General features: G+C 38.5%; 2 protein-coding genes across 8 annotated transcripts in view; one reads left to right on the forward strand and one right to left on the reverse strand.

Annotated features, from left to right (window-relative positions):
- The first annotated feature begins 222 nt into the window (after positions 1–222).
- Positions 223–4,748, forward strand: hsd17b8 (hydroxysteroid (17-beta) dehydrogenase 8). 2 transcript variants are annotated; one of them, XM_004074057.5, is made up of 9 exons: positions 223–377; positions 1,162–1,364; positions 1,438–1,554; positions 1,701–1,796; positions 1,901–1,986; positions 2,074–2,158; positions 4,048–4,090; positions 4,248–4,322; positions 4,425–4,748. In XM_004074057.5, exons 1-9 carry the CDS (start codon positions 332–334, stop codon positions 4,442–4,444), a joined length of 771 nt encoding a protein of 256 aa, XP_004074105.1. In that variant the 5' UTR covers positions 223–331; the 3' UTR covers positions 4,445–4,748. The 2 variants fall into 2 exon arrangements, with proteins under 2 accessions (XP_004074105.1, XP_078811471.1); XM_078955345.1 differs by lacking the exon at positions 223–377 and adding an exon at positions 678–799.
- Positions 4,749–6,455: 1,707 nt separating this feature from the next.
- The window catches only part of col11a2 (collagen, type XI, alpha 2), a 46,245-nt gene continuing 30,528 nt past the window's right edge, over positions 6,456–22,172 (reverse strand). For all 6 annotated transcript variants that reach the window (XM_023959925.2, XM_023959924.2, XM_023959923.2 and 3 more), the window contains 41 exons: positions 21,693–21,746; positions 21,539–21,583; positions 21,269–21,322; positions 21,087–21,131; positions 20,941–20,994; positions 20,670–20,777; positions 18,988–19,041; positions 18,810–18,863; positions 18,613–18,657; positions 18,166–18,219; positions 17,963–18,007; positions 17,788–17,841; positions 17,291–17,344; positions 16,572–16,625; positions 16,209–16,406; positions 15,732–15,785; positions 15,419–15,526; positions 15,217–15,324; positions 15,037–15,090; positions 14,828–14,881; positions 14,614–14,721; positions 14,440–14,493; positions 14,303–14,356; positions 13,990–14,043; positions 13,856–13,909; positions 13,653–13,760; positions 13,510–13,563; positions 13,339–13,392; positions 13,201–13,254; positions 12,945–12,998; positions 12,406–12,513; positions 12,253–12,306; positions 11,927–12,088; positions 11,780–11,833; positions 11,664–11,699; positions 11,510–11,563; positions 11,132–11,417; positions 10,889–10,998; positions 9,845–9,913; positions 9,510–9,746; positions 6,456–8,702 (listed from right to left, as the gene is read on the reverse strand). In XM_023959925.2, coding sequence (XP_023815693.1) covers positions 8,556–8,702; positions 9,510–9,746; positions 9,845–9,913; positions 10,889–10,998; positions 11,132–11,417; positions 11,510–11,563; positions 11,664–11,699; positions 11,780–11,833; positions 11,927–12,088; positions 12,253–12,306; positions 12,406–12,513; positions 12,945–12,998; positions 13,201–13,254; positions 13,339–13,392; positions 13,510–13,563; positions 13,653–13,760; positions 13,856–13,909; positions 13,990–14,043; positions 14,303–14,356; positions 14,440–14,493; positions 14,614–14,721; positions 14,828–14,881; positions 15,037–15,090; positions 15,217–15,324; positions 15,419–15,526; positions 15,732–15,785; positions 16,209–16,406; positions 16,572–16,625; positions 17,291–17,344; positions 17,788–17,841; positions 17,963–18,007; positions 18,166–18,219; positions 18,613–18,657; positions 18,810–18,863; positions 18,988–19,041; positions 20,670–20,777; positions 20,941–20,994; positions 21,087–21,131; positions 21,269–21,322; positions 21,539–21,583; positions 21,693–21,746 — 3,315 coding nt within the window. In that variant the 3' untranslated portion in view covers positions 6,456–8,555. The remainder of the gene's footprint in view (positions 8,703–9,509; positions 9,747–9,844; positions 9,914–10,888; positions 10,999–11,131; positions 11,418–11,509; positions 11,564–11,663; positions 11,700–11,779; positions 11,834–11,926; positions 12,089–12,252; positions 12,307–12,405; positions 12,514–12,944; positions 12,999–13,200; positions 13,255–13,338; positions 13,393–13,509; positions 13,564–13,652; positions 13,761–13,855; positions 13,910–13,989; positions 14,044–14,302; positions 14,357–14,439; positions 14,494–14,613; positions 14,722–14,827; positions 14,882–15,036; positions 15,091–15,216; positions 15,325–15,418; positions 15,527–15,731; positions 15,786–16,208; positions 16,407–16,571; positions 16,626–17,290; positions 17,345–17,787; positions 17,842–17,962; positions 18,008–18,165; positions 18,220–18,612; positions 18,658–18,809; positions 18,864–18,987; positions 19,042–20,669; positions 20,778–20,940; positions 20,995–21,086; positions 21,132–21,268; positions 21,323–21,538; positions 21,584–21,692; positions 21,747–22,172) is intronic.

Raw genomic sequence — 22,172 nt, forward strand, 5'->3', positions numbered from 1 at the left:
CCTCCTGATCGTTTCAAGGTTGATACTAGCTAGTTTGTATTTAACCATGAATAAAATCATGTTTGGTTCCAAATCAGATAACTTAAACCTATTTTTTAACACAGAAAGGGGTCACTTTAGAAAAGATGTTATAAATTTCATTAACAAATCCATCTTCCCCAGGATTTTTATCGTCCTATCGTTGATTTGCTATAATTATCAACTTTCTCCATGTTAAGGATGCTGAGTCTTGTTTACTACCCTCTTTCTAAGCGGTCGCTCAATGTGTCCATCTTGAACGTGACGCCCTCTACTGGACAAACTGAGAAGCACAACAACAAAGGCAACCAATATGGCGGCTTCCACCCGGCTCATTTCAAGGTTGACACTGGTCACTGGTTAGTTTGCATTTAACTTTTCGTATTGTCTCGCATATAGACAAACGTGTACGATTCATTCCATTCCACAGTGTTTCTTTTTAAATGTGCTATTGTTATCGTCCTCAATGTGTAACTGACTCTGTAACGATGCAACGTGAACTCTGGACTCCTGGTTTATTAAGCATTTACAATTTCGAATTCTTTACTAAATGAAGACTAGATGTTTTGGATGAATGATTTTTTTTTAGCATTTTAGCCCCAAGCTGATTTGTGACTGTTATAAAAGTTCAATCAACAGACTGAGTTTACTCAGTTTTACCAAAAGTACTGTTTTCGTCCTCTTCGGTAACCCGCAGCTTCAGCGATCGCGCATAAATAACATTCCAAGACGATCTATGTACGATAGGACAAAATGTTTTGTAGTTATAATGACTCGACACGTAAGTTCAGGAGTGGGTGTAAGAAAAAGGAAAAGTTTTAAATCAAACAGCGCCGATGGGAGAGGACAGCTTAACAGATTGATAATATTATTATTATTAATAATAATAAATATAATGCTCATAAAACAAATACATTGACTAAGACAAAGAATGATCTTGCCAACAGCCATGTTATTGTTACAAAAATGTCCTTTTGATTGGGTACTTGAAGGTGTCGGCTGACATGTCTGCAGTAAAATAAACCTTTTATTTTTTCTGTTCTTTGCAGAGACTTTGTCTCGTAAATTTGAGTCAGAAGCTGTAGTGTTTTGGTGGACTGTTGCCAGGTTGCCGCCCTAAATGTTCTGTCCTTATTCTCCCAGGAGGAGGCAGTGGAATTGGACGGGCGGTGTGCCAGCGTTTGGCCTCTGAGGGCGCCTCCGTTGTGGTTGCAGACATCAACCAAGAGTCAGCAGATGAGACGTTTAGCAGTCTCCCGGACAACCTCAGAGGTCAGGTCCACATGGCGACTGTGGTGGACGTGTCGTTAAAAGACAGCGTGAAGAAGCTGGTGACCAACATACAGGTGTGAGAAACAGCTGGACTTCTGCTCATCTTCTTGTCCTCTCATCCTCTAACCTGCTGGTGTTTCTGTCCAGACCCGTTACTTCCAGCCTCCCTCAGTATGTGTGAACACAGCAGGCATCACTCAGGACGAATTCCTGCTCAACATGGAGGAGGAACAGTTTGACAGAGTCATTCAGGTCAACCTGAAGGTAGCAGCTTCCTGCTCAGAGCAGCTTTAGATGAACTGTAAATCTCAGAGAAAACCCAGTCTCTTTTTCATTGAAAGGTTTCTGCCTTTCTCTACTTTAAACATTGGGACATAATAACTTATTTACATTTTTGTTATTCCTCTCAGGGTTCATTCTTGGTCACTCAGGCTGTCGCTCAGGCTCTGGTTGCATGTGGAGCTTCCAAAGGATCTATCATTACAGTTGGAAGCATTGTGGGAAAAGTAGGAGCATCAGTTTCCCATAGGGATTATTAAATTATATCTAAAGAGAAGAAGCCTTTTGTTCACTCGGTTCCTCATGTCCTGAATCTGTTGCTTGTGTGAAGGTGGGGAACCTCGGACAGGCAAACTATGCCGCCTCCAAAGCTGGAGTTGAGGGTTTGACGCGCACGGCTGCCAAGGAGCTCAGCAGGTGACATGACAGTGGTAACGGTGCAGCAATTGTCTGAATTGAGATCATTTTTGAAATAGATATTTCCACATTTTCTTTCTTGTCCAGATTTGGGATTCGGTGTAACTGTGTGTTGCCAGGATTCATAACCACCCCGATGACAGATAAAGTGCCAGAGAAAGTTATCAGCAAGGTGCAGCTCACACACACTCTCACAGATATGAACTCTAACCTGAAGTTGTGATGTGCAGCTCTGTTAAGAATTATAAGCAGAAAAAAAGAAGAAAAAATAAAATAAAATGCACATATATTCTCAGATTTGACTCTAAAACTAGAGATGGGCTGATACCGATAACCAACATTCCCCCTGCAACTGTGGCCGATATTAGCTGTTACCAATATTTAAGTGTCGACAGTAACAAAGTGAAGATTTCCTTTTTGTGTCTTCATTAGAAATGCACAACTTTTCTTTTTCTGAACAATCCCATTGTACTTGACCTTTTTAAACATACAGCAAAGGATCTCATAGAAACAAGTATCACTTTAAAACTTTCATATAAATATATCTGAAAGCATTCAGACCATTTATCTACTATTGGAGATGATCGTAAAACGAAAGCTTCCCATTGCCAGTGATGTATTAGGAACAAAATGTATCCCTATAAAAATAAAATTTACCTGAAAACAATCAATTACTGGCTATGAATGTAAACCATAAGCTTCTAATTGCCAGGGATCTATAGGAACAATTATACCGTTCAAAAATAAAGTTTATTTGAAAACAGAACAATATAAGTAGATGTCTTTAATGTCGGACCGATAACCTAAAATTATGCAAATATTGGCCGATACCAATTCTGGCACAGATATATCGCCCATCCCTTTCTGAAATCATGATGCCATTAAAGCTAAAGACAGTTTTTCTCCGTTGTGTGATGGCCAAATAGACATAGACTCAGAGGATGTTACAAAGTCCAGTTTTCAATGACGTGAGCCTCTTGCTGATCACTTTTTAATGTTTGTTTTTATCCTGCGATGAAGAGTTCTGATCCTGCTGTGTCCACATTCTTTTCTAAAGAATGTAAACATTGGAAAAAAAAGCCCAAAAAGACATTCTGCCCTCTGCCTACAATAAGAGTAAATCTGTATTTTAAAGAATGTTTTTGATGTGTTTTATTGTGTTTATCATAGCTATGGGTAGGGCTGCACAATATGAGGAAAACTTGCGATATGCGATATTAGAGAGTAATATTACGATAAGGATATAATTTGCGGTATATAAAAAAATAGAAAAATGCCAAAAACATCCTTCCCATTTCATTGCAACAGTTTAAAATTACACTCCAAATGACCCTCATTGACATAGGAGACAAACATCTAACATAATATGCCTCCATCTGATTGGTAAACAATGGGAAGGCGTCCATCTGATTGGTCAAAGCATAAAGGGATTTATTTGATTCGTTAAAAGCGTCAAGCTGCCATAAGATTGTTTTAACACATTTTGGGTTTACGATTTATTGCGATATTCGCAGTCTTTTGCGATATGCATATTGCAGAGCTGGATTTTGCGATAACGATAAATTTGAGGTATATTGTGTAGGCCTAGCTATGGGTGTATTTTGCATTTTAAAATCCTTTTAAAAATTTGTAAATGGAAAGACAAGGTGGACATTATGGCATATGAAAGACAGATGTGTACATCTGTCAGTTTCTGGGTCATGGGTGTACACTAACTGTTATTATTGCATTGCAGCAATTGATGGTACACAAAACCCCAGAACAACTGGACACACCCTTCAGTTTCACAGTGAATCAACATTTTCTCAAAGAAACACGAGGAAAGATGCCACAGATCATAATATTTAAGAGATGATCTACAGAAGTGAACCTCAGCTTCTTTAACACGTTAAGCCTTTGAGTGTTGAGGTGGATGATTACAATGAATCAACACTGTAATTCTATGATTTAGATCTCTGCAGAGAGAAGATGGGCTGCTGTTAGAATGAAAAGTGTCTCTCCTCTTTCTGAGTTCTTGTATGAGGATGTTCTCATCCCACTTGTTTATCTGGTGTGTTGCAGATAACAACCTTGGTGCCTCTGGGAAGAATGGGAGAGCCTGCAGGTCAAATCAGACATTTTTAAATTTCTGACTACATTTCCTATTTCTCCGCACACTTTCTACACTTGATCTAAACATTGAGAAATGTTTCGTTCTTGGTTTTGTGTGCATTGAAATAAAAGTTGATTCATAAGCTGATCTGTGTCCATCTGTCCTGCAGAGGTTGCTGATGCCTGTGCCTTCCTAGCTTCTGACGACTCTCGCTACATCACAGGGACCAGCATTGAAGTAACAGGTGCCGTCTTGGAACAAAAAAATCCTTTTCACTAAAACTGTTGGGTATTTTTAAAGCGTACCTTCCATCTAAAGCTGAGTTTTTAAATGGTGTCTTTTTCAGGTGGACTTTTTATGGGCTGAACCAGCTGTCTGCCACACAAGTGAACACAGCAGGAGGCCGGCTTTGCTGCTTGGAATATCCATTCATTCCTTTCCCAAAGCGACTTCCTCCCTTCCGGGGGTCACAGGGCTGCTGGATCCAATCTCAGCCACTCTTGGGGATCACCCTGGATGGTTCCCCAGTCCTTCACACGACTGCTTTGGATATGATTACATATATTGACCAGATGACTCCAAATTTTGATCATGATTAAATGAAGTCACTTTCTGTACTCAACAAATGTTTTAAAATAAATGTAAATAATAAAACAATTTCCTATTAAAATTTGTATTTATTTAATCATGTAATGTAACTGTTGGCACATTCTTTGTGTACTTCAGTTTGGACAGCAGGAACCTAAATCTTTTCTTTTAACTATCACATTTTCAGAAACTTACTTATTGCTGTTATTTGAAGTTTAAAATATAATACATTTTATCAACACACATTATTTGTCAAAGGGTAAATACAAATTTTTAAACATTAACTTTTTGAAAAAAGCACACAGAAGCCTTTTCTGTTTACATAGTTCTTATTTATATCTTTTTTCTTTTAAAACTATACTTTTGCTTTATTACATTACCTAAAATATGTATTGTTTAGTGATCTATCCTACAAAATTATTTGTCTTTTGTCATGAATCAAAGTGAAGACAGTGAAAGTTTTTCTGAAGTATGCTCCTTCCCTGTATTATGAGTTTTTTATGTGTATTTCTTTTTCTTTACTATATGCTAATAATAATTCGTTACGGGTTTCTCAATCTAGCTCTTCCAATTACAGTGAAATTCTGAAATCGATTCTACATCTTTGTCGCCCCCTTGCGGCAAAACCTAAGAGCAACATCATACAATTTTCTGGTGTGGAGTATTCCAAGCAATGAGTCATGGAGTGATATTTCTGCCACCTTAATGAGTTATTTCGCTAGAGGAGACACGCCCGCTTGAGAAGCCTGGCCGGCGGTGGCGTAGCGCGACGCCATCTTGGTGAGGTCGACGGCCCCCACATGACAATGCTTTCTATTGCTTTTAGTGGCATCTAATAGCTTTTATATACTACATATTTTTACATTTATATATATTTATACAAATATATAAATATATCATAGATTATATATATATATATAACATATATAAATACATCATTTGTTGTTGTTAAATAAGAGAAACAGTCAGCGTTAGAAGTTTTAAACCTCTTTGACATGTAATTTAAATTATTTAGAAAAACCCAACAACAACAACAATAATAATAATAAATCCATAAGAACCATAAATAATAACAATAAATAAATAATAAGTCAATAAAAATAAATATAGTATTATTATTATTATTAACAACAACAATAATAATAATAATAGATGTATACTGATTATATATATACTGATAATAGATTTATACTGATTCATGTGAGTGATCAATTTGGTGTAACTGACATCAAGGGTCATTTCAAGCGAACAGTTTGGCCAGTCTTATCAAAATCTGTTTCCACAAAATGTTTTCAACATAGATGGCCAGACTGTATTGCTAGTTGGTACCAAGTGATCCATCTGGGTTAGCTCTTTTGATAGCTAAGGCCCACTTTTTCCTTAAGTCTGAATCCATTGGAAACCTGCAAGAAAGGTTCAGTCACTGAGTCAGAAATGTATAAATCTATATTACCATATTAGCCTAGTATGCTGTATATAGGTTTAACAAAATAAAGTTTACATTTATGTCGGCAGCAAATTATATGCACATCATGCAGCATGTTGATAATAGCCCTGCAGCATCATGCATGTCAACATGTGTTCTATTAATGAAGCCCCTGTAGCATTACAAGAGTCGCATACAAACCCTTTTTTTTTGGGAAGGGGGACACCACCTTACAGAAAGAAGGAAAAACCTTTTCAGTAATTTCTTGTAAATCAACAGATAAGTGCCTTGTGGTCATTTGCAGTAACTGCAGGTAGTGCATTTACAAAAAAGGTTTAGAAAGAAAAACACCAGTCAAGTTGCTCTTTTTAAAAAGATTATATATTACAGAAACACGAATTTCTTTAAAAATTACTTACAGACATTATAAAATATCGCATCTTTTTTCAGCACCATATTATTTTAATGTTGAAACATTGTCAACACACTGAAAGCAAATAGTTGAGGTCATTTTCTTCTGTAATCATCTTTTTTTTTTTTTAATTTGGTAATTCCTCCCTGTTTTCCTGCTATAAAATATACAAAAAGAAAAAAGCAAACAAACAAAAAAATAAGCCCAAAGCAGAACCCGAGTAAGAAATCCACCCCTCTAATTTTATTATTTACTTTGTTTCCTCCCTCTCACAACTCTCTTCTTAACCGCTGTGCTCCCAGACAGAAACAGAAGGCCACACGATAATAATGTTTAGTCTCAAACTGTTAAATGGTGAGAAAAACAGCAGCAAAGACACAAAAGTGTGACAGAACTGGAGAGCCACCATTTAATCATTGGAAGCAAAATGTAACAGTACAGTACAGTTGATGAAAACACTATAGAGGGTTATTACAATAAGACACGGCCACAGATTTTCTTTGGTGGTATGGAAGGAGTTTGGACGGGGAGTGAACACAAACATCACAACTCAGGATGGCTGTAAGTTCAGAACATATGCTTCACTCGCTTCAGTTAAGCCGCGGCAAATAAATAGAACTGAAAAACACCACATTTGACTGAGATATTCAACGTTCTTTGTTACTTTAATCTCAGAGAACCCTGTTTGTTTTAAATAAATACAATAGAATAACACTAGTTCTGTACAAATGGAATGTAATGCACATTTCCCTCGTAAAAAGGCTTTGAGAAATTGTATAGAGACTACAGGAAATGGAGGGCTTCTGAATAATTAGCACCATGCCACACAGTTTCACTTAAGAACATTTGTTTATTGTGACTGCAAAAAAACAGAGATTTGAAATATCCAAAAAGTGACTCAGCAAATACTGCAGTGGTGAGAGGAGGCCGCCCAGGTTTCCTGATCAGGGATTGAGCAACCATAGGTGCTTCTGGAAGGCACGCATGGCCATCACTGATCAGTCACTCACCTGTTTATTTTTCCTGATTTCAATCGAATCCGTTTGTTCAGAAAACGAGCAGTTCTGATATTTCTGCTGCTTTCAGGGTTGAGCGAGGAATCTGGATTTCAAAAAGCACCATCAGAATAAACATCTGTCATCAGTTTGAGTCGTGAGTCACATTTTTAGACATTTTTCAAAGGGATCTAAGGTGGCGAAGATACAAGAATGGAAGCATAGCTTTCTTAAGTTTAAAAGAAGCAGAGAAGACCACTCAAGTCCGCACAAACCTCCTGGTCTTATATGGTCACTGTTGTGTTTTCTGAGGGAAAACTGCTGGTGATTTTTCTTTGGTTCTGGGGATTAAAAAAGTCTGTAAACTGAACATCACTCTGTGAGCAGCATGACGGCTAATCTTCTGAGTATTCCGTACTTTAGCCTGACTTCAGATTTGGTTTGAAACTTTTGATGTCTAAAGGAAGGAACAGCTGGAATGACTCATCATCAGGTAGAAGAACGTCAGTCATGCTGCCTGCAGTGTGAACGTAGAAACAAAAGCTGACTGTGACCCTTTTTGTGAGGATGGAGAGGGGGAGGTAGAGCAGAAAGGATGAGTGGGAATGAAAAGAGTGTCAGCGGGGAGAAGAGAGGAGTGAAAGGGGGGGGGCTGGAGTCAGGGGTGTCAGGCCTCAGGCTGCCGGCTTGCTCTTCATCTCAGGTCGGCTTCTTGTTGTTGCCTCCCTCCAGGTTTTTTCCTCACAGTCACGCTCCCCGTTGATGTTTCCTCCTCTTCACAAGTTTTTCTTACTTTTCTCCTCTTTTCTTTTTGGTCGTCCTTTACTTGCTGGGGGATGTCGCTTTCCCCAGCTGTGCACGAGAGCGAGTGTGTTTGTCTCACAACAGCTTCTGCGTACACAAGTGTGTGTCTGTGTGGGTATGTGGCTTTTATATCATTTACAAGTTAATTTACAAATTACTGGGCATGTAGGTTTATCATAGTAGTGTCTCTCTAAGTGCATGCGTGTGTGTGCGTGTGAGTGTTTGCATGTGTTGTTCTCTGTGTGCTTGTGTTTATCCTTGGAAACAGACAGGTCCCACTTCAAAGCCAAACTGCTGGTTGCTCTCCCCAAAGTCTGACACCTGGATGTCCAACAGAGGAAGATGCTCCACCTGCGGTGTGTTGATCTCCAGGATTGTCCTGTCAAAGCCCTTACGGTACTGGAAAAAGAGACACACATCAACGTAAGACGTCGGAGCTTTGAACGAGATCGCAGCCTTAAATACAATATAAAATTAGTTTTTGGGTGCAAATACATTCATCTGGCAGACTCGGTTCAATTGGACAGAACCAATGACAAAAAAATGTGTATTTTAGTTTTGTTTGGTTTGCTTTATGTAGAATGTACTAAAGATTAAAACAGTCGCAACAGATGATATAACAGTACTTTGTGGAAGCAACCATTCAGGCTTCCACGCCGTGCGTTAATTTCTGATAATGCACACTTTGTTACCCTTACTTATATTCCTATGTGTAGTTTCTTCTTCTTAAAATCTGTTTTCTTCAATAGCATCAACCTGCCAGGGGACTGCAGATGGAAATTGGCCTGTGGCTAAAATCTGTCATATTTTTACATTTGATTTAAAATGTACAGTTATATGCAATGTCCCTTTCTTAATAAATAAATTGATGAAATATACTGACAAACGTCTTCATTGCCTCTTTAAAATCACAAAACTTTTTGGGGATTCTTGATTTTTACAGTTTTGCTGTGGGCTCAATTATTTTCTTACATTTTGGTTTTCCGGAAGACCAAAGTTTGCTTGTTTGGTCCATTGTATTTAAGGCTGCGATCTCGTAGTTTAGCTGAGCTAAATTATGCTGCACAAACAAAGCAGACAATCCAAGACAAAAACTGGTGTCTGGGATGGTGTCCGAAAGTGTCTTCATTTGTTTGAAATGAATGAGTGACATGACTGAGTGATTTCTAGTTAAACTGTAAAGCAGGTGGACGTGTGGAAACTCACAGAGCAGCCATCCTTCAAAGCTTTGATATAAGGGTTGGTCTCATAGCTCAGCTCTTCATCGTTGGCGCCGCGGAAGTGCAGTGCTCTCTTGTGGTTGTTTTTGGCGCTGCGGTCAGCCCAGGCCACAGAGCGGTGGCAGTGGTAGGTGAGGTTCTGTCGGGCCTGGACGCTGAGGAGGCGGAGGAAACCCAGCTGGACCACGCCTACGGGCTCACCACTGGCATCGACGTAAGAAAACTGAAAGGAGGAAGAAAAAGAAAAGAAGGAGTCATTTTACAGGATGAAGGAAACAATGAAACTGCCTGGATTGTCAGTTCACACAGATCCTGACTTACTTTACTTCCTGTGACAAACTGGCTGTACCACGAGCCTGGGGTCTCAGTGTCCCAGGAGCTCATCTTCACCTGTTATTGCAATCACATACAATAAAAAATTATGCATCTGTTATGTTCAGTTTTTTCCTTCAGCAAGTAGACACAGTTTGATAAACTATGGATTAATTTGCTTTAAATTCACATGAATATTTGTTTCAGTTTTGGTGTTAAGAAAACACGAAAACAAATAGAAAGAATTGGAAATACTGCTTCAAAAATATTTTTAGTTACTTACTTAGATACCTGCTTACATTTTTTTAATGTTTTTCTTATGATTTTTTTTATCCCCCCCCCAAAAAAAAACAATCTTGCCCACACTGCAGTTTGTAGCAGACCTCTCTTTACAGGTAGCTTTGTCACAGGTGTGTTTTCATCAAACTGTGGATGAGACTCATTGGCATTGGAAACTAAAACCACAAAACTGTTCTCATGTTTTTCCTTTTTGATACTCAGAGCAAAGATGTGAAATGGTTAGCATAGGTTGTTATTTTATGAGTCTCCTGCTATCAGTAAAGAGAAAAGTAGTGCAAATTACATAATCAAAAGAACTGCACTTAGGTATTACTCTATTTACAGTGTTTTTGTTCTTGTTTCATTCATTTCATTAGGTCAAGGCTCCTCAGCAGGGCTTTATGATAAAACATGTAAGTGCAGATGGCTGAGAGCCAAACCAGAATCCAGTCTGAAATTCACATTTACATTAAGACCTTGTGATGCGTGTGCAGAATCAGCAAAGCTGTGGGCCAAATGCAGTGACGTACAGTATGTCCATTTATGCCGACGTTTAAGTGATTTAATTCAGTTCTGTTGGTACACAAATATTTTTTCCACATCCCAACCCATTCTGCCATAACACTTTAATCTACAAATTAACGCAAAAATCTCTGAGCTTCAGCATTAGTCTAATAAAGTATTCCATAAGAAGTGAAACACGATGAAGTGAACAGGAAGATACGTTCACTTCCTCCCTTGAACAACATTTCACAGGATTTCTGTGTCACTGACCGAGTCGATGCCCTTGCTGGGATGGAGGCATGTCTCTCCTTTTGTGAAATTACAGAAGACCTTAAAGGAGTCTCTGGAGCAGCCCTGGTTTGGATCAATCCAGTACTCTCCTGCAGACAGTAAAGGAACAGAAGAACATGCAAAAACCTGTCGTTTGTTCCTCTTTCACTATTTTACAGTATTTTCCAATGGGAATGTTCAGTCAATGCATTTATAAGATAAAGTCAGAGGTGTGTTCTGTACCGTCTTTGAGGTCTGGTTGGCTGAGGTGCAGGTCCTGGCAGGTGCGGGCTGGGCTGTCCTGAGTGCCCAGAGGGAAACGGATGCTCTCCAACTCTTGTCGAAGCGAGTCGAGGGAGCCGAAGATCTCCTCCATGCCTTCATTACCAATCGTGAACTCTGTGCCAGCAGCATCAGATGCAGGCATGTCAGGGTCAAACTCAGTCAGCACCTGGCTGGCATCGATGGAGCGTTTGGATTTGGGACTCCTCAGGATTGGCAGTGGCTGAATGACCTCGCCTGGTGGGCCCTGAAATGCAGCAGAGTATCGATGAATGAGTAGAGAAGGTTTGAAAGAAGTAATAGCTTGAAGCTCTTTGCAGAGATAAGGGAAGTACTCACTGGAGGTCCAGGAGGTCCCTGAACACCCTTCTCTCCCTTTGGACCTGCTCCTCCCTGGAAACCAGAAAAAACGTAGACATAAAATGATATAAAAACATGTTTATTTTGAAACCCAAAAGAGTTAAAATATTTTGAGGGCCACGGTTTTACTCACAGTGGCCCCCTTTGCTCCTTTGACACCTGGAGTACCCTGGAAAAGAAGACATTTAATGTTAAGAAGGTGATCAAATTGAGAGACACAAAAGAAAAGAGGAAAAAATGAATCCTCACAGGAAGACCAGGTGGTCCACTTGGGCCCAGAGGTCCAGTTCCTCCTGGCATTCCCTGTTATCAAAGACATAGAATGCTTAGCTTTGACTCGTGTTGAAATGGGTCAAAATGTGGGAGCCTGTTCAGGGATGAAAAAGTCAAACTTACAGGCTCTCCCTTGGCTCCAGTAGATCCCTGGGGTCCAGGCAGACCTCTGTCTCCCTTCTCCCCCTGCTCTCCTGGGGCTCCAACCAGACCAATAAGACCCTGGTGTCCCTTCTCTCCTTTGGCACCAGGATCTCCACGCAGACCAGGCAAGCCAGCAGGCCCCTGCAGATTGAGAAAAGATAATGACAGAGAAGAGATGGTGGAGAAGACAAGAAGATGCAAGTTAAAGAAAAAAAGACTGAGTATTACAGGAGGAAGACTGCTAACAGCAAAATTGACTTTCTCAAAAGAAGGAAAATAAACTAAAAGAGGTGATATTGTCCTACCACAGGTCCAGGTGGTCCTTTCTGCCCAGCAGCTCCTGGAGATCCTTGTTCACCCTAAAACACAGAAAAGATTAGCAGGAGGCCTCAAACATGCAAAAAAACAAAATGCTGCTTATTGTTAATGGACACAAAACTTTAGGATATTAAACTTACCACTGATCCTGGGAGTCCTCTGAGACCTTCTGTTCCAGGTTTTCCTGGTTGACCCTGAGGACCAACAGGACCGGTCTTTCCTGGAGGCCCAACTGCACCTGGATCACCCTGCAAATGCAATACAATTTTTATCATCATTTTATATAAATAGTGTAAGAAGTTACATAAAAAACAAAAATAAATTAAAGGTCAACTAGCTTCTTTCTTACAATCTCTTTCCACTGGATACAGATATATTTTAAAATATTTATGTTTATTCGTGTTTCAGAGGTTGTTGGGGAAAATGAGAAGCATAATTTTTAGAGTTCATCCTCTTTAGTGACGAGGAGCCAGTTTGGTTTAATCAAATTCAATTAAAAAAGCTGTCAAACATTGAAAACAGAAAATAAGAAATGGAATCAGATTCTGCCTGTCAGTAAACAAGACAATTTTGACAAGACAACAAACAAGACAATTCCATATTTCTTCAAGAACAAAATTAAAATGATCAGCAGTCGTGAAGAATCCAAAAATAGTGTTAAAAAAAACTGAACACTCACTTTAGTTCCTTTCTCTCCTTGACGCCCCTCTGGTCCTCTTGTTCCAGCAGGTCCCTGGAAATGAAACACATGATGTAACAAATGCAAATCAAAGAATTTGACAGGATTATGGGTAATTATAGCCAACATTCAAACAGTTTCTTTGCATTTTAGAGGCATTGTCTAAAATTTGTCTGATCGGTGTATGATGGAGAAATCCATCGTAGCTGTTGGCATCAAAGTATTTCTAAGATGCAGCATCAAATGTTCAGATTACCCTCTTTCCTAGGGGGCCAGGTGGTCCATTTTCACCAGGAGGTCCTGGGGAGCCCTGTTACAACCACAGAGGGATGCAGTGAGGAGACTGAAATGCAATTAGATCCTAAAAGCTGAAAATTTGCATTTTATGACTTACGGCTTCCCCTTGTTCACCATCCTCTCCTCTTTCTCCTTTGGCGCCATCCTGACCCTAAAAAAGTCAAGACAGCCTCATTTGTCATTTTCTTAATATTATTCTCTTAGGCAAAATGTCTTCCTGGACATAAACAGGTGGTTTGATGATATTTTTTAAGAGACCGGTACTTACTCTGGGTCCAACCTCACCAGTTGGACCAGGATCTCCGGGGAAACCAACAGGACCCTGTTTTAGACACAAGAAAATCTCTTAATTAATCTGGGAGTTTTCCACATACATATGAGACCCACAGTGTTTTATGGTGGGCCTCATACCGGGTTTCCTTTGGGTCCATCGTCTCCAGGGCGTCCTCGTCCTCCAGCAGGTCCAGGGGTTCCAGGTTGTCCGGCCTCTCCCTTCTCTCCACGTTCTCCACGAGGACCCTGTCAACAGAACCATGCAGCTCTTTCCTGTGTAATGGATACCAGTGCAACATCCTTATTATCAAAGACTTTGGATGAAGCAGTCAAGGACTCACCTTCTTTCCAGGCTCTCCTACTACTCCAGGTGGACCAGACTCACCAGGCTCTCCCTGCAGGGCAAACAGTTGATCATTCATTCATAATTGTTTAAAAACCGTCAAACTTAAAAATAAAGTTTCTAATCCTGCACCTTCTCTCCAATAGGTCCAGGATTACCCAAACCACCAGGAGGACCTTGAGGGCCCTGGAAACAAAAACATACAAAAACTCAAACATGTAATTGTGTTGCTAAACATTTAATTACCGGATAATTACATTTATAAATGTTTTCATGCCAAATTACAACTTAGTAAAACATTTTGTTGAATCTTCAGTAACAATGATGGGTGGATGTTTCATGAACCTTTTCTGCTCTTGGACCAGTTTTAATTCAAACCATTTAACGTAGTTTGAAAATGAAGAGTAAAAGTTCTGAAATACTTTTCATTAGTTCAAAAACTCACATCAGCTCCATTAGGTCCAGCTGGGCCACGTGGTCCTGGAGGGCCTGGAGGACCCTGAAATTTCAAAAGGTTTGTTTTTTTAATTTTGGATGATTTTTAGCAGAAATCATAGTAATCATGTTTTTTTCCAAACTCACAAGAGGTCCAACATCTCCAGTCTCTCCCTTCTCGCCCGAGGGTCCTGGGAGTCCCTGCAGGTTAGACGGGGAGAGGTTATACTAAAGACCGTGTCCACCATCCTCCTTCTCAACAATAACATAGAAGTCTGAAGTATTTGAAGAAATCTGGTTTTGAAACAGTTTTTGATTCACCTGAAGTCCAATGGGTCCTGGAGCACCTGGGAATCCTCTAGAGCCTTCATCACCTTTAGCTCCAAACGGCCCCTGCTGGCCCCTTGGTCCAAGCTCTCCATCAGCCCCCTAAACCCCATGAATTCATTGAAGAATGAAAAAAGTGATGCCATAAGTTCAAATGGACATAAATAAAAAAATAAAAACAACATTTTGTAGCTATGATATTACTCACTGCAGGACCAGGTTGGCCAACAGGACCTCCAGGTCCAGGTGGTCCAGGAGGACCCTGATAACAAAAAGCAAAAACAGAGACCATAACCAACAGCTTCTGGGAAATACCAACACATAAAGATAAATAGAGTAAAGAATATATTTATCTTTAAAGCCTTACATTTGCGTCAATGACATAACATTTTAAACTAGTTTCTGATCAACACTCACATGTTCCCCTTTTCCTCCTTTGGCTCCTTTCTGACCATGCTCTCCAACCTCACCCTGCAGCAAAAAAAAAAAAATCATTTTCTTTTACAGTCACAGCCATACAATGAAGCTACTTTTCATAGGAGTATCTATGTCTAATGAATGTCACTGAGGTGTTGGCACTTTGATTTAGTTACTGGCCTTGTCTCCATCTTCTCCAGGTACCCCAGGTGGTCCAGCAGGGCCAGGTAGACCCACTGGCCCTTGTAGTCCGTCCCGACCCGCTGGGCCAATAGGGCCTTTTTCTCCCTTGGGCAAAAAAGAAAAAAAAATGCATTCATTATTTTATTTTTTTCAACCTAAATATGCATAATGATTGATATAGATGTCATTAATAACTCACTGGAACTCCCTTCTCTCCAGCTGGTCCAGGTGGCCCCTGAGGGCCAGGTCTTCCAGGAGCACCAACTGGTCCACCAGGTCCAGCTTGTCCCCTCTCACCAGGAGAGCCCTGGAGAAATAAATAAGTCAGTTGCAGCAGAAGTTTACCTTTGTAAAATGTAGTAAACTGATGCATGAAAAATGAAAAAGAAGCAATCAAGCAAAAACACAAAAACATGTGCAGACAGTTAAAATCTTAATGACTAGAAAGGCCAGCTGGATTTGACCATTTAAGCAACAAAGGTAGTTATATTGTGAGATGGTTTTAAACATACAGCAGGTCCAGGAGGTCCAGCAGGGCCTTCACTTCCTTTTAGTCCTCCTCCACCCTGAAGGAAAACAACAGAACAAATGAAGACACATTCATCTAACATTGACCAAAAGGTTTTTAATTCAAAAACATGAAAAAGAAAATGTAAAAACTAATAAAGTAACTGAACTTTAAGCTAATTTTTTATCTGTGACAGAAATTATTAAATTATTATCAAACATTAAGATTTTTACATGAAAATAGAAATAAAAATTTGTCACTAGTTTAGTTGCATTTCCACACCTTCACCTAATTCCTCTGTAACAGACAATGCTATAAACACATACATCAGTGTTCCTATTTCTTATGAACTCTCCTGCAACTGTAGTGCACTTTATCTTTATCTTTATCACTCGATTTTCATGTGAGGTCATTTTATAAAGCAGTGTTTATCAATTTTTAATAGCTTGGTAAAGAAAACTATAATTTTCATTTTACTTACAGGGGTCCCAGGCAGTCCTCTCTCTCCGGGAAAGCCTCTCAATCCTGGGGGACCATCTTTTCCAGGTCCTCCTGGGGGTCCAGGATCCCCCTTGGTGCCTTCTTTTCCTGAGGGACCAGACAGTCCCTGCTCCCCTGGTGGACCTGGAGGTCCTGGATGGCCACGCTCACCCATTGGGCCTGTCTCTCCCGATGGTCCCTGAAGGGATGGAATGTGGAAGCAGAAGAGATCAGAGAAAAACAAAAGTGAAAGCAACAAAGCATTTGTGATGGTGGTGAAAAGAAAGCAAAAAAGAGAGCAAGACAAGTTTTAGTGCTATGTAACTGGGTTTAAAAAGAAAAGTAGAAGAATGAAATAACTTACTTGAGGTCCAACAACCCCAGGAGGTCCAGGTGGCCCCATTTTACCTTGGAAGCCCTGTGAGAGCAAAGTTGAATAATCAACAAAATCTTCACTAAGCTGTTAGGATCAAACATCATGATTCTCTAAAAGCAATTCTCCGAATCAGCACAATGTCTACATGTCACTTCAGTCTGAAGAGGAGGTTAAAAAAAGCCAATCACGTGTGTTAATGCAAACTGGAATTTAGTTCAAAATATTCCTCAAATTTTATCAGTAAGAATAATATCAGTAGTAGTATTTTTTTATTCCAATAAGTATTAGGAATTACAATTTGTTACTTAACATCTGCAACATTTGATAAATAGCAGCCCAGTCGGATCAATAAAGAAAGGAAAGAACAAATAAAGACAATAAAAATCCAACATGAATAAATGATTAGGTATACACCAATCCACTCACACATGTGACCTTAAATAAAATGAATAACCATGCACCGGGCTGATCGCATAGCAAGTGAGTTGCAAAAACTAAGGAGTGTCTGCTGTACAAAGTTAAAAGGGTTATTTTAGTCCAGAAATTTGACTTTCTTTTTCAAAATATAAAAATAGTCCAGTGAGTTCAGCAGTGTTGGTTTTCACGGTCAACTCCAGAAGCCAGACTTCAAAATTCAAAATCTAATTATCTAAATAGAATATTATTACCAGTTCCCTCACTGGGATCATTTTAAAAGTCTAACTTACAACTTCTCCTCTTTGCCCAGGATGTCCAGGAAGTCCGTCCTTTCCTGGAGGTCCCTGTAATGTTATTTTGAATCAAAGCAACAAAACATTAATGAAACCATATATAAAGAAGGGGAAACATTCACATACAAACGTCAATCCTTCAAAGTGATTCACTGCCTACATGTTATCCACAACCCAACATTAAAACGACTAGAAAAAAGTTGGAACTTTCTCAAGCAATGGACTTTTCCCCACAAATGTTTCCTATTTCTGATCATTTTTGCAGCTATGATGATAATGAATGAATAGCAACATCATTTATTTTGGAGACTTCAAAACATGACTGAAAAAGCTTTTGTAACTTAATCTTCTGGCAGATAATTTTGCACTTTGACTTAAAGCGAATGATCTTACTTGGCAGAAGTATTGGAATTTTAACCAAAGTAGTTTTTTACTTTGTCTACTTCAGCCTTTTTTCACATTTAAGAGAACTAGACAATACAGCATTTTCTTACAGGAGGTCCTTTTGGTCCTGGGAAACCATTGGCTCCTTGAGGCCCAGGCAATCCCTGATGAGACAACAAATAAGTGTCAACAATAGACAGACATACATGCAGTCATCTATCAGACAAGCCGCAAAATGAAAAGAAAGTTACTGTGATGGTTAAATCACAAAGAAGAAATGTTTACCCTTTCTCCGGGAGGACCAGGGGGGCCATCACTGCCAGACGTTCCCTAAAAGGAAACAAGATAACATGGTTAACAGCACTTCACATCAAAAAACTAATGAATGCAAAGAAGAGAATGACATAACAGGAACATCACAAGCAATGGCAAAAAAAAAATCACTAACCTTTAAGAAAATGATAAGAAATTGAGTGCAGTGAGAATACCTTGGCTCCTGCTTTTCCAGTGGCTCCCCTTGGTCCTCTTTGTCCTCTGGGTCCCTGATAGTGGTTAAAACTGCATTTTAGTGTTTTCACATATGCTTCTTTATAAATGCATCTTTTAAATGGTTTAAACATTTCATTTTATGTTTGACGCTACTAACAATAATATGTAGTTTTATGGTAACAAAAATAATGTGCATAACAACATTAAGTGTTATTCGTTAGGATTCTTTTTCTATGCATTATACTGTATTGTGTTCATGTATTATAAGTCATATTAACATCTGAACAGGTAAACAAATCTGTTGATCAATTACTGGATAACTGCTTAAAGAATCAGTACATACTTTAAAAACAGCACATCTTTGTTTACCTTTATGACATCAAACTTTCATTTTTGCATATTCTTTTCTTTCAAAAGCTCTGAAACAGGCAAAAGAGAAAAAATACCGTTGGCCCTCTTTGTCCTCTTGGTCCTTGTTTTCCAGAAACACCCTGACGCAAAAAAAGAAAAAAGACAAATGAATATGAAAACATTCAACTCTATCTCCTTCATCAATTTTGTTGCTCAATTAGCTCTCATTGCTTATAGTGAGATATAAATTGGAAACTGTAAGACAAAATCACTCCGCGAATTGGTTTCTCACCCTTGTTCCCTTCTCGCCGTTTGAACCCGGGAAACCAGGGAAACCCAGTGACCCCTAAAAAAGGATTAAAATATCATTACCAATTTTACTTACAATCAAAATGGAAAACAAATATAAACAAGATTCTTTTCATAGTGAGTAAGTTTGTGTCCTTGACAACTGTGTCTCTATTTTGTACCTTTGGTCCTTGTCTTCCAGGATATCCAGGAAGTCCAGGAACACCAAGTTTACCCTGGAAAAACATGATGAAAAAGTCACTAATCCCAAATGCTATCAGTGTGTTGACTTCTTGGTCAAGTGGAAAACAAGAAACTGCAACAAAACTAAACAAAAACAGCAACCTTTTTTAACATAAAATAGCTACTAAGTTTGACGTGATAAAATGGGAAATCTAATCGCATAATTTAAAAAAAAAAAGAAAAACCTATGCTCATAATGCTTTGGTGTCATATTTAATTATGTCATCTGATTGAATTTTTATTCTTAAGATTGTACCAGAGCTACATTTATAATTAAACTAAAATACATGTGTTTGGTGAAAATTCTGTGTTAAAGCAAGGGTCTCTTACTTCTAAAAAAGATCTACAAAAACAGCGTTGCTAATTTAATGACCAAGCAAAAACGTGTTTTTTTAAACTCTGAATCTCTGCAGTCCAGGTGCAAATGATTTCCCTCAAACTATTGTTTAAGTGCTACAAAGTTCACGTTTTTTACAAGTTCTTGTATTTAAAACTTTTTGGTAAAAATTCTGTTTAGGCACAAAGACAACTTTACGCATTACCTAAAAGGCATTTTCCAAAGTCTGTTTTAGACATAAAAGCCTTTGCTATATGCTTCCTCCAAAATATTTGTGGCATTTGCCCCTTGGTTGAACATCACAGATGGCTGTGCTTTGGTCAGTTTCTGGAGTGAATCATCTGTTTTCAGGGATGATGCATCATTTCTCTTTATATATTCACCATAATTCAAACAAAAAAGGACATTTAAATGGATACTTTGAATAATACATCTCGCAGGTGGGAGATATGTTATGATGTGGCACAATCTTTCCTGGCAGCAACTCCCATCCCAGTCACAGTAAAAGGACAATTGAAAAGTAAGTACGGAAAAATCGTCACCCCACCCAGGAAATGTATCACCTTTTTGGGAATTTCATTGCAGCATAGTTTTGCTGTGATATTTTGGTGAAAGAATCTACAGTAACCCTACTATGTTGTCATATCTTTCAATTATTGAAAATGGTTAAATTGATTGATTTCTAATGATATTACTTCACTTGCTCAAACAACTGAAAAATTGATTCATGATTTTTCCTAATGTAACATAATTTTGCACATATTTTAACTTTTGATACTTGATCAATTTTTGCTATGAAGATTTTCGCAACAGTGTTATATGTCTATTTTACTGATATAGTATTATTTTTTCAATCATATACATGACCTTTACAAGTAACATAATCTGCATATATTTTGATAACTGATCTGCATTTGCTATGTTGATTTCTAAAATAGTCATTTTTTCCTTAATAATTTAAGTAATTCATCTTTGTCATGTGCTTTATTGATACTTCAGGATTCTTAATTCTGTCTGATAAAAGCTAGGAACCGGATAATGATAAATCATGTAATAAAATGGTTACGGTATAACAGGGGTAGGATTATATAAATGAACTTCCTTCCACTCTCTTTCAAGCAATATTTATTAATATGTCTAATTATCCTAAGTTTGATTCGTCAATGTATGAATGTATAACTGATGATGGTATTGTTTTTGTGTACTATTATTATTTGAGTGCTTGAAATAAACAATTTCAAATCAAATCAAAAATGTCATGTTGCTTTCAGTTTTAAGCCATACCTTTTCTCCAACAGTTCCAATTGGTCCAATCTCACCGGGCGGTCCGACACGGCCCTTGGGCCCTTCAGGACCATCTTCCCCTCTTGGTCCTGGTAAGCCAGCCTCACCCTGCAAGTGAGAGAGACAATAGAGACACAATTAGAATAAAAATATTAAATGAAGATGCTGATTTAGATGGAGCAAGGATTTTGAAGAGTAATATAAAAAAATCATGTGTTATTGGTCGATCAACAGTTAGTAGTAAAAACAAATAGTTAATCCATAATTTTACCCTTTCTCCTTTGACACCAAAATCTCCTTTAATTCCTGGGAAACCATCTTCTCCCTAAAAAGCAAAAACATTTTTAAGATTCAAAAGTTATAAATGTGAATAACTGGGAAGATGTTGAAAGCATTAAAGTGTAATAAGATGTTGACCTTCTCTCCCTTGTGGCCTTTTAGCCCCCGGATTCCTTGAGCTCCCTGTAACCAAAAAGATACTTTTAATAAAGATTGAAAAAAAAGTTTTTCATTTAAAAAATATGTTTAGGCATGCAACATCAAATTTTCCAAATAGGAAAATCAACTTTCAAGTTGCCTAAATAACTGTGTAAACTGACCTTGATGCCTCGAGGGCCAGGATAACCAATAGCTCCCTGAGGACCATTGGGACCCTGGACAAGATCAAACATAGAGGGATAAAGTTACTGTAAAAACACAACAGAGGTGCTAATATTATTGTATAATTTTGGATCAAAAACAAAATCAACATTAAAAATAAGTTAAGCAATTAGAAAAACATGTTTTTAAATAACACTAGTAGAAGTAATAAAGTCCTCTTTGATTAATAATAATATGTTGATGAGGAAACGTTTAAAACGGACACCCACCTGGTTCCCTTTGGTACCAGGAGGCCCTTCCTTTCCTGGGTGACCCTGAGGGGAAAACAAGAGCACTTTGGAATTAGGAAAGATATGCAATGCTGGTGCACTAGATGTACATCAGCAATCATAGCAAAAATTAATAACAGAGAAACAAACATACAGGTGGGCCATCAGCTCCAGGCATTCCTGGCAAACCTGGTTTTCCAGTGGGACCCTGGAGAGAGACAAGGTTGTCAGCTTTTTTAAAGTTATTTGCCTTACAAATAATTTCTGTTGGCTAAAAATATGAGTTTGCAGTTTTATTTGCTAGTGAGTACAAAATAAGATCAGTGGGCAAACCCTGATAGTTTTTATGGTTTGAAGTTAAATAAATGCAGGCAGTCAAGGACATTTTTTCCTAGAGTTTGACAAATCAGGGCCTGACAGAATTTTGTTGTGCTTGTGACAAAGCAGTTCCATTTAACATTGGTAGCTTTTACAACACTCATAATCACTTGTTTAAGCATAAAAATACACAAGTAATATACTGTACGAATGCTGGATAAGATTATTTTAGCACCGCTGTAAACTCTGGCAGTCAACCATTGTAAACAAGAGCTATTACCAACTGAATCACTCTTATTACTATTAAATCTAAGTT

Source organism: Oryzias latipes, chromosome 11, assembly GCF_053564925.1.
Source record: "Oryzias latipes strain Hd-rR chromosome 11, Olatipes_Hd-rR_3.1".
Classification (NCBI taxonomy): Eukaryota; Metazoa; Chordata; class Actinopteri; order Beloniformes; family Adrianichthyidae; genus Oryzias; species Oryzias latipes.

Excerpts from the sequence above, each read along its gene's own strand:
- hsd17b8 (XM_004074057.5), top strand. The coding sequence starts at position 332 with ATGGCGGCTTCCACCCGGCTCATTTCAAGGTTGACACTGGTCACTG. Across the intron at positions 2,159-4,047 it reads CAGAGAAAGTTATCAGCAAG|ATAACAACCTTGGTGCCTCT; the intron begins GTGCAGCTCACA and ends GGTGTGTTGCAG. Across the intron at positions 4,323-4,424 it reads GACCAGCATTGAAGTAACAG|GTGGACTTTTTATGGGCTGA; the intron begins GTGCCGTCTTGG and ends TGTCTTTTTCAG.